Raw genomic sequence first — 10854 nt, 5'->3', positions numbered from 1 at the left:
GGTAGGAGCACTGGGCTTGAGCAGAGGAGCAGGGTGGCAGGCAGCTCCTTGTTCCTGTCCTGGGGTCACCCCATGAGAGGCAGCCCCTAGGGAGACGGCCCCTCCAGGCTGTGCTGACCCACTGCTCAGCCTCTCCTGCCTGCCCTGTGCCCCAGGGGCTGTGCCAGCACCTCCTGGCTCTCCTCTCTACCTGCCCTCACACCAGGAGCTCGTGTCAGCCCAGGGCTGCTCTCTGCCTGCTTTCCTGACCCATGCATGGTAGGTGTCTGGGGACGTGCATGCCCAGCACCACACTGTCCCTACTGGAGGACCCCCCTTTGCGAAGGATCCCCCGATGTGCCCCATGTAACAGCAGCTCCCCAAGAGCCCCAGCATTCACTGGAAACAGGGGGGCTTTTTGGCAGATCCAAGGATTTCTTCTAACTGGCCTGAGCCTTGTGGGGCAGAGCAGGCTTAAGTAGCCCCGAGTTCCTGGGCCTGTTTCCCCAGGCCCACGTGCTGCGGGTGCTGCAGTGCTGGGTCTGGGGCCAGGCAGCCCAGGGGCTCTGGGCAGCAGCAGTTTGTCTGAGCGGTGCCTGCTGCTGGGGGCTTGGAAAAGAGGACATGGGTGCTGGGCTGGTTTCTGAGGAGCAGTAGGGGTGCCCTGACCTCTTTGTGCCACCAGCACCTTCTCAGAGCTGCTGGGCTGGCTGGGGGACTCTGCATGTGGCTGCCTTAGGGATGAGGTGGGCATGGAAGTGCCAGAGGGCTCTGGGAACTCACAGGTCTCCTTGGTTGCTCCAGGATTTGTCCGGCTGGTCGGAGGGGACAGCCCCTGCTCAGGAAGTCTGGAGGTCTACGACAGGGACCAGTGGAAAGCTGTCTGTCACTCCCACTTTGGTGCCAAAGCTGCCGAGGTGGTGTGCAGGGATCTGCAGTGTGGCACAGCCCTGTCTGTCCATGGGGCAGCTCAGCTGGGAGAAGGGGCCGGTCCTGTCTGGGACAGAGAGCTGCAGTGTGTGGGGAATGAATCTTTCCTCTCCTTCTGCCCCACGGGGGCCCCCAAGGACAAGGCCTGCACCCACAGCAATGGCACTCATGTCACCTGCACACGTAAGGACTTGGGGTGGGATGGTGCCCACGGGGGCTGTGATGGGGGAAGGAGAGCAGGGTGGGCACTGGGCTGTGCTGGGTCAGGAACAGGTGGGGTGAGGTGGTGGTCTGCAGCCCTAAAATTAGAGTGCTGCAGGAGGAGAAAGGCACGCTGTCCCTTTGGCTTCTCCTGCAGCTCCTGTGGGAGCAAGAGCACAAATGTGGCCTCTCTCACCCTCCTTTGTCCCCAGAGTACACAGGGTTCAGGCTGGTGAACGGCAGCACAGCGTGTGAGGGCAGGGTGGAGGTGGAGGTGCTGGGGACGTGGGGGACCCTCTGTGCCTCCCGCTGGGACCTCTCGGACGCCCACGTTCTGTGTCGGCACCTCGGCTGTGGCTTTGCTGAGTCCATTCCTGGAGGAGGGCATTTTGGGAGAGGAACCGGCCCCGTCTGGAGAGACTCGTTCCACTGTGACGGGACTGAAGCCCACCTGGGGCAGTGCCCGGTGACTGCCCTGGGGGCCTCGCCGTGCTCCCAGGAGAACGCTGCTGCTGTCATTTGCTCAGGTGAGTGCTGGGCAGTGCTGCAAAGTCCATTTGCCCCTGGAGTGTGACACAGCCACCCACAGCTTTGCACTCCATGGCATCAACAGGCTGAATTTCTGCTCTCACCAGGCCCGGCTCACCACATGTCTGTACGGTTGGTGGGCGGAGGGAGCCGGTGCGACGGGCGCGTGGAGGTCTTCCAGCACGGGACGTGGGGCAGAGTCCTGGATGAGCAGTGGGACATGCAGGAGGCCAGTGTGGTGTGCCAGCAGCTGCAGTGCGGAGAGGCAGAGGCAGCCTACACCCCCGTGAGGGCCGAGCGAGGACGAGGACCTGTGGGGTTGCGTGGGGTGCGGTGTGCAGGGCACGAGGCTGACCTGAGCCACTGCAACACCTCCCTGCCCGAGAGCACACCGGCAGCAGGGATCATGGAGGATGTGGGGGCCGTGTGCCGGGGTGAGTGGTGCTGCATGTCCTCCATCTGTGGGGCTGGGAGGGTAACCGGCCCCTGAGTGTGAGGGTTCTTCCCATTGCAGGGAGCCGGCGGGTCCGGCTGGTGGATGGGGCCGGGCGCTGTGCCGGGAGAGTGGAGATCTACTACCAGGGGCGCTGGGGCACTGTCTGTGACGACGCCTGGGACCTGGCCGACGCCGCCGTCGTTTGCCACCAGCTGGGCTGTGGAGGGGCCCTGGAGGCAGCCGGCTCTGCTCGGTTTGGGGAGGGCTCTGGGCAGATCTGGCTGGATGGCGTCAACTGCTCCGGGGCCGAAGCTGCTCTCTGGGACTGCCCTGCCAAGGCCTGGGGGCAGCACAACTGTGGGCACAAGGAGGACGCTGGAGTCATCTGCTCAGGTTTGTGCTGGGAGTGGGGAGGAGAGCTGGGGACAGTGAGGCTGGGGCAAGGGTAGAGCCAGGTAGGGCCAAGGCCCTCAGTGGCTGACACCCAACGACGTCCCTGGGGCCTTTCCTCCTTCCAGAGTTCATGGCCCTGAGGCTGGAGAACAGCGACGGCTGCTCCGGGCGCCTGCAGGTTTTCTACGACGGGACGTGGGGCAGCGTTTGCTCCAACTCCATGACCACCGAGACGGTGTCACTGGTGTGCAAGGAGCTGGGCTGCGGGAATGAGGGGGAACAGGAAACAATCTCAAATTATGAGAAGCTGTCTGGCACTGCATGGCTGGATCGCGTGGAGTGTGGGAAGAGCAACAGCTCCTTCTGGCAGTGTCCCTCTGCTCCCTGGAATCCGCAGTCCTGTACTGACCGCCGAGAAGAGACACACATCACCTGCAATGGTAAATCTGAGCCATCGAGGCACCAGGTCCTGTTCCCCACTGGGTATGGTGAAATGCAGGGAAGGAACCCAGAGGGGCTTTGACTTCCTGCATTAGACCCTGTTGCTACTGGTACACAAAGGTGACTTCAGCTCTTGGAGCCACCCATGTCCACCAGCAGCAGTCAACAGCCGGGCTGCCAGCAGCCCCTGGGGGATGCAGAGGCAACTCCAGGCAAGGTCTCAGAGGAGACCATGCAGGGCTTTCAGGAGTCCCCCCTCCTGGGACAGCCTCCTGCTGCTCTGTGAACCAGGGACCCTGTGGGGTCGAGCACTTGGGTCCCCCCTGCAGTGCCGTGTGTGTCCCCTGAATGAACAGGATTCTGCTGCTGCCCTGACCCAGGCAGCATGGGGACGTGTGAGCAGAGGTCAGCTCTGCTCTCTTCTGCACGACCCCCAGAACAACCCTTTTCAGCCCAACTTCTCTTTCCTTTGGGACATGGACAGAAAGGCCGCAGGTGGCTGCATGCCCCAACTCCACCAGCTGCACAGGTAGGGAGCTGCCCCTGCACGTGCCCCCCTCACCTGGCAGGGCTCCCCCGGCTGTCCTGGTGCCATGGGACATTGCTGCCTCCCCAGACAGGGAGAAGATCCGCGCTGTGGGAGGCAAGGATGGCTGCTCGGGCAGAGTGGAGATCTGGCACCGCGGCACCTGGGGGACACTGTGTGACAATGCCTGGGACATGCGGGACGCCGAGGTGGCGTGCAGGCAGCTGGGCTGTGGCCCCGCACTCTATGCCCTGGGCCAGGCTGCTGCTGGAGAGGGGACGGGCCCCATGTGGCTGATGGAGTGCAGGGGGACGGAGCTGTCTCTGCAGGACTGCTGGGCCCAGCCAGGGGACAGCGCTGCCTGCCAGCATAAGGCAGATGCGGCTGTGCATTGCTCAGGTGAGCAGTGGGGCTGGGAGACATTGCTGAGGGCTTGGCAAGGAGATGGCTTGCGCATCTGCCCTGCTGGATCCTGGCATGGCCCCAGTGCGGGACCAAGCAAGGGTTTCCCTGCAGAGTGGGGGGCTGGTGGTGGGTCGGGAACAGCCTCTGTGGGGCTGGATGTGCCAGCACATCCCCTGGGCTGCCTGCACTGTCCTGTGAGCAGCCCAGAGCAGTGGTGCTGGGCCCTGTCGTTGCCACCCTGCTCAGCCCCACAGGAGGGACAATTCAGGTGGCACATGTTGGGGCCATCTGCCAGGGAGGCTGCCTGGTGCCACAGCCCCAGCCTCTCAGCCCAGCTCTCCTTCTGCTCCCCTGCAGCTGCACCCAGGACAGCAACACCCCCCCCACAAGGAGGTAAGCTGTCCTTCCCCTGGGCTGAGTCTGCCCACGGACAGGCTGTGACCCACATCCAGGGGAAGGGGCTCCCTGTTGGGCTGTGAGACTCCCAGGAAATTGAGAGAGCTGGGGGAAGTCTGTGATGGACCCAGCAGGGTGGGAGCTGCCCCATCACCCAGCCTTGTCCCCCCCAGCCCCTGCTGCCTTGTGTGGTCAGGAGTGGTATGTCCTGCCTCCAACCTCTCCCTTGCTGCCCCTGCCATGTTCCTGCCCTTGCAGATTCCCCACGGAGCCGTCCGACCACCAGCAGCGAGGGACTCTCGGTGTCTGTCGTCATCTGCATCATCCTGGGGGCCCTCCTCTGCCTGCTCCTGGCCCTCCTGGCTGGGCAGGTGCGAAGCGCCAGGGCTCGGCACAGAGGTGGGTCCTTCCCCAGTGGTCCTGGGGGGGAGATGCCTCCAGGCAGGGCTGGGGGTGCTGGGGGTGTTGGTGTCCTGGGGCACAGAAACAGAGCCGTGTGCTGCCTCCTGCCCCATGTGCTGCCCCACTGACTGACAGACCATGGGGCACCAACATCAAGGGGTGGAGAGAGCCCAGAGCCTGAGGCATCAGTTCTGGGGTGAGAAGAGAAATGTGAGAGCTGGGCTGGGTGAGACGGGGAGGATGCACTGCTGGCAGTGCTCTGGGCAGCTCTGGTAGGAGGAGCATGGGGCAGCGGAGTCCATCACTGTGGTGTCAGCCACCCCCCAGCAGGGCACAGGCTGTGCTATTGCTCTGTGGGGCAGAGATCGAGCAGCAAAAGTGGGTAGGAGAAATGAGGGAACTGGTGCAGGGTCTGCACTGGGACGTGACCCAGGGACCAAAGGGGCACAAGGGCTGTCTCCAAAGGGATGGTGTGAGGCTGACTCTGTCCCAGACCATCTCTATGGGGATTCTGCCCTCCCTGGGGATGTGGCTGCAGTGCCAACACAACACAGTGGGGCTGTGCTGTGGGGACAGCCCTGTGCTGGCCTAGGGAATGGGGTGAGGGATCCCAGTGGGGTCCTCTCTGCCCATCCCCAGATCAGCCCTGCCTCTGTCCTCAGGTTCTGGGAGAGGTGGGGAGCCCTTCCCTGAGGCCGTGTACGAGGAGATCGCTTACAGCCTGGCGTGGGAGAAGCAGGCGAGGTTCAGTCTCTCAGGTGGGTGCAGATAACCTGCGGGGGCACATCTGCTGTGTCCATTCTCCGTGTCTCAGACCAGGGCTGTGCCCTGCAGCTCCTGCCCATGGTCCCTGAAATGGTTGGACCATGGGGTCTGTGGGAGAGCATCCAGGTGTTGGTCCCCACAGAGGAGCTTCCCCCACACCAGCTCTGCCCATCCCAGAGGGGACAGCCCCTCTCTGCTTGTCCCTGCACCTTATTGAGAGCCAAGGGCTGAGCAAAGGGCTGCCCCAGGCCAGCTCTGGGATCCTCTCTGGGAAGTGCCTTGTCCCAAGGGAACTGGTCTCCTCCCCATGCACCCCCAGCTCTGTGGGTGCCCATCCACAGCAGTGCTGACCACCAGTCAGGGCAGCAGGGCTCATCCCACAGCACCCACTGCAGCTCTCTGCAGCCTCCTTTTCAGAAGGGTCCCTGACCCAGCTGCAGCCCTACCCCAGGCACATGAGCAGGAGGATGATCTGGGGCAACACCCAGGGTTAAGAGGTGTGGGGGGGAGGAAGGGCTCCATTTCTATGATTTCTCCTCCCTGCAGACAGACCAGACAGACAGCAGTGGCCACCGAGTGTTATCATCAGAGCTGGAAGTGTGAAGGCTCTGCTGTGACCCTGACACCAGCAGCATGTCAGCCCTGTGTCCCCACACACCCTCCCATCCTCTGCTCTGCAGGACATCTCTTCTCATTGCCACCACCTTCCCTCTCCTTTCAGATGTCCCTGTCCTGCCCGGAGGTTACCCAGCAGATGGCTATGATGATGCTGGGGAGGTTTCTGACCCTGGGGATGATCCTGTCCCTGGGCAGGGGGACTGGGAAGTGCGCAGGACACCAGAGGAAGGAGATGGGCTGAGGCATGCAGCCACAGGTGAGAGGGCAATGCAGCACTGCCACTTCCTAGGTGCCAACCCCAGGCCTAGGAGAATCCATGCCATATTGAAAGCCTGACCATCCATGGAGAACCTGTCCTGGGATATTTTGTGGGGTCTGGGAGAATGGGCCGAGTGTCTCAGGCTGGTGAGGACAAGGAAGGTGATAAACAGCCCCGAGGGGCACCCCACAGGCCCAACCACAGCAGCCTGCCTTGACTCTTACAGGGGGAAGCCTGCACTCCCGGAGAAGTGCTGGGGTCCCTGGAGCTGAGGGAGACACCTCGTCACCTTTCCTGGGGACCACGGGCTATGACGATGTTGAAGAGGTGTCTCTGGCATGTCCCCATGAGGACACCCAGGATGTGACACCAGAGTCCCATGCACAAGAGTTCCAGAGCCCCAGGCCAGCAGAGCCCAGCCCTGCTGAGCAGCTGGGTGCAGCTGGGATGGAGGAGAGCTCAGTGCCCCTGGGAGAGCCGTGAGTGCCAGGGAATGGTGTCCCTTTTCCAGCAGGCAGCAGACACACATGGGTATTTCCCCTCTTGGTATTCCCCTGTTTTTATGCTGTGTGTTGGTATTTTTTCATATTAAAACTCTCTGGGGGCTTTGCCCCAGGTCCAGTGCTTCCCTGACCAGGTGTCAGGGCATCTCCCTGAGGCTGATAGAGGGGAGAAGAGCTCAAAGATCCAGCGGTTGGGAGGGGACACATCTTAGATCCAGCAGGATCGGGGGCTGGCTTTGGGGTTGACAGAGCCCCTGGTCCCTGGACACTATTCCTACTGACAGAGACATTTCCGTCCTGCCAGCCACAGGCAGTTTCCAGACAAAGTGGATCTCTGGAAAGCCCCAAGAGGCACTCCCTTGCAGTGCCCACCTTCTGCTGCCTTGGGCCCCCATGGAGGCCAAGAAATCCTGCCCCTTCTCTGCTGCAGGCTGGGAGGTGCTTTTGGTTGTGGGATGGTGGGCTGGAACACCTATTGGAACATCTGTTTAATCCCTTTGGGTCATCTCTCCTGGCTGTGTATAGTCTTCTCTGGGTGAAGAACTGGCTGGAGGGCCATGCCCAGCGGGTTGTGGTTAATGGAGTTCAGTCCAGTTGGCGTCCCGTTACAAGTGGCGTCCCCCAGTGGTTGGTACTGGAGCCTAGCTTGTATACCTTTATTGATGACCTAGATGTGGGGATTGAATGTACCCTTGGTAAGTTTGCAGACGACACCAAGTTGGGAGGTAATGTTGATCTGCCTGAGGCTAAGGTGGTCCTTCAGAGGGATTGGGATAGGCTGGGCTGAGGCTAATGGGATGGGGTTTAACAAGGCTAAGCACCAGATCCTGCACTTTGGTCACAACAACCCCATGCAATGCTATAGGCTTGGGACAGAGTGGCTGTGAAGAGGAAAGGGACGTGGGAGTGATGATTGATGTTTGGCTGAACATGAACCGGCAGCGTGCCCAGGTGGAAAGAAGGCCAATGGTATCCTGGCCTGTGTTAGAAATGGTGTAGACAGCGGGAGCAGCGGGGTGATCATCCCCCTGTACTCAGCTCTGGTGAAGCCACACCTGGAGTACTGTGTTCAGTTTTGGGCCCCTCACTACAAGACAGACATCGATGTGCTGGAGCATGTCCAGAGAAGGTCAACAAAACTGGTGAGGGGTCTGGAGCATAAGTCCTATGATGAGAAGCTGAGGGAGCTGGGGTTGTTTAGTCTGCAGAAGAGGAGGCTCAGGGGAAACCTCATTGCAATCTACAACTTTCAGAAGTGAGGCTGTGATGAGGAGGGGTTGGGACTCTTCTGTCAGGTAACTGAGGCCAACTGGATCACCTTTCCATGTCCTGGTTTTGGGCAGAACACCCACCCAAGGATCTCCCTCCCCCTGCTCAGGGAAGGGTTTCAGCTGAGTCAAACCAGGCATCTCATACTTTGTTTGCAGTTCAGAGGCTAGAAGGGGGCTTATCTTCCTCTCCCATGCCTCACAGATGCTCACAGGAGTTGGGATTCCTCTTGCCTTGGTTCAGGTGGGCACAAACCAGGCAGCATGTAAGCTGCTTGTCTCATTGCAATTGGATTACATTGAATGCAGACAGAGGCAGGAGGGAGCTGTTCGGATGCAGACAGCAGGTGATATTGGAGATGGCAGAGTGACATCTGAGTGACATTTGAAGTGCCAGTTTAGGTTGGATATTAGGAAGAACTTTACCAAAAGGCTTGTTAGGCATTGGGATGGGCTGCCCAGGGAAGTGGTTGAGTCACCATTCCTGGAGGTCTTTTAAGGTCGTTCAGAGGTAGAGCTTAGTGATATGGTTTAGTGGAGGACTTGTCAGTGTTAGGTCGAAGGTAGGACTCGTTGATCTTGGAGGTCTCTTCCAACCTAAATGATTCCGTGATTCTGTGATCATCTGGTCCAACCATCATCTGGTCCCCCACAGACTCCAGGAAGAGCCCTGAGTGAGACATGGCGGTGCAGGATTTCTCCTCAAGTCTGAGGTAAGGCCTTGGCCTTTCTGCTTTTGTCTGACCAAAACAAACCAAGACTTTTCTCAGCACAGTGCTTTGCCAATCTGTAATCATGGCCTCCAATTATCTGCCCTAACAAGTCCCTGAGGAGAATCTCTTGGTAACAGCCCTCAGTGGAGCCCATTAATACTCCAAGTCACTTCAGCTTTTCCTTCTGACTTTACTTTCTCCAGCAATTGCATCATTCTCCTCTCAGTACTTGAGGTTCACAGAGTGAGCACCAAAATCCACCATGGAACTCATTACAATCCAGAAACACCTAAGGAACCATATGTCTTCCATAGTTTTATTCAAGTCTTCAAGACTTGGACAGATAATTGGAGAGCTTTCATGGCGTAGTTAAGGAGGAAGATTTCAAAAAGCACCTAAATTGGGCACCACTACCATTTCGAAGCCACTTGCCAAGGTGATTGGCTCCGAGGCAGAAATGTTCTGCAGCAGAACGTGGGATCAGACAGGCAGGGCTAATTATTCCGGCATCGAGCCCACTTGAGGGAATTGTCAGGACCCGGCAGCCCTCACGAGGGAGGTGAAAGAGGCGAGAACAAGGCATAGGCGGAGCCAGCAGCGCCCCCTCCCTAGATGTTCAGAAGCTGCCCCTAGGGAGTGCAAGTGACCAGGGCGTGGCACGTCAGAAGGGAGTGGTGCGGCAGTCAGTGCGGCAGTTCATGTGGCAGGCAGGGTGAGCAGGGAGGGCAGTGTTCCCCCCCACCCATAGGAACACCTCCTCCAATGGCAGTCTACCACTAGCTAGCCTGCAATCGTCTCCACCATTTGCTGGCCATTTGCCGAGGCGATCGGCTCCGGGGCAGACGCGTTCTGCAGCGGAGCGGGGGATCGGGCCAGGCAGGGCTAACTTTCCGGCATCGAGCCGACTTCAGGGAGCCGCCAGGAGCCGGCAGCCCTCGTGAGGGAGGCTGACGAGGCGAAGGCGGAGCCAGCAGCGCCCCCTCCCCGGCCGTTCAAAAGCAGCCCCTAGGGAGCGCGAGCGACCAGGAGCGCGGCGAACAGGGCGGGCAAGCAGGGCGTGGCGCGTCAGAAGGGAGAGGCGCGGCAGTTAGCGCGGCAGTTCGTGCAGGCAGGGCGAGCAGGAAGGGCGGAGAGGAACTCCCGCCCACACGAACACCTGTTAACGACAGTCGTTAGCTAGGTGATAATGGTCTCCACCAGGCACGGAGCGCTCTGCAGGAGGTCGGTACACACCCAGACCGAGTACCCGCTAAAGAATGCAGCGGTTCAGGTCACGGGATGCGGGGAGTGTCAGAGCCTGTTCCTGCCATCGGCAGGAGGCAGGGACGCTGTGTGTGTTAGGTGTGAGCAAGTGGATGACCTGATCCGCATGGTGGCGGAGCTCAAGGAGGAGGTGGAGAGGCTGAGGGCCATCAGGGAGTGTGAGCGGGAGATAGACTTCTGGAGCAACTCCCTGCAGGGCCTCAAGGAGAGGTACCGGGGTGAGACACCCCAAATGGGGGTGGACACCCTGCCCTGTCGCCGTCGGGCAGAGGGAGGGGATCTGGGAGTTGAGGAGGAATGGAAACAGGTCCCTGCTCGACATCGCAGGCGATGCCCTCCCCTTCCGACCCCACCTTCCCAGGTGCCCTTACAAAACAGGTTTGAGGCCCTGGAGAATGAGAGATCAACAGCAACTGAGGAAGAGGTAGAAAGTGTTCCCAGGAGGATTTCTAGGGTGAGGAGGTCAACTCCACGCATCAGGACTGCCTCCACCAAGAACGAAAGAAGGGTGATTGTTGTGGGTGACTCTGTCCTTAGGGGAACAGAGGACCCTATTTGTCGGCCTGACCCTACCCGTAGGGAGGTCTGCTGCCTCCCTGGGGCCAGGGTCAGGGACATTGCCAAGAAGGTCAAGCGCCTGGTACGGCCCACTGACTACTACCCGCTATTGGTCTTTCAGGCTGGTAGCGATGAAGTAGCAAAGAGAAGTCCGAAGGCGATCAAAAGAGACTTTAGGGATTTGGGGCGACAACTCAGAGGTTCAGGCGCGCAGGTTGTGTTTGCCTCTGTCCTTCCGATAGGGGGGATGGAAGCTGAAAGGTGCGCTGT

At 60.0% G+C, this 10854-nt stretch overlaps 1 protein-coding gene across 1 annotated transcript; it reads left to right on the top strand.

Moving 5' to 3' along the window:
• Positions 1–731: 731 nt before the first annotated feature.
• Positions 732–7781, top strand: LOC113840741 (scavenger receptor cysteine-rich type 1 protein M130-like). Its single transcript, XM_072030338.1, has 12 exons — positions 732–1092; positions 1323–1637; positions 1746–2072; positions 2153–2467; positions 2593–2933; positions 3404–3437; positions 3525–3833; positions 4197–4232; positions 4494–4634; positions 5300–5395; positions 6124–6276; positions 7648–7781. The coding sequence occupies exons 1-12, from the start codon at positions 732–734 to the stop codon at positions 7779–7781; spliced, it is 2562 nt and encodes an 853-aa protein (XP_071886439.1).
• The last annotated feature ends 3073 nt before the right edge of the window (positions 7782–10854 follow it).

This window comes from Anas platyrhynchos, chromosome 32, assembly GCF_047663525.1.
Source record: "Anas platyrhynchos isolate ZD024472 breed Pekin duck chromosome 32, IASCAAS_PekinDuck_T2T, whole genome shotgun sequence".
Lineage (NCBI taxonomy): Eukaryota > Metazoa > Chordata > Aves > Anseriformes > Anatidae > Anas > Anas platyrhynchos.
Note: the sequence above shows the minus strand (reverse complement) of the source record. Positions and strands in the feature narration are given on the sequence as shown.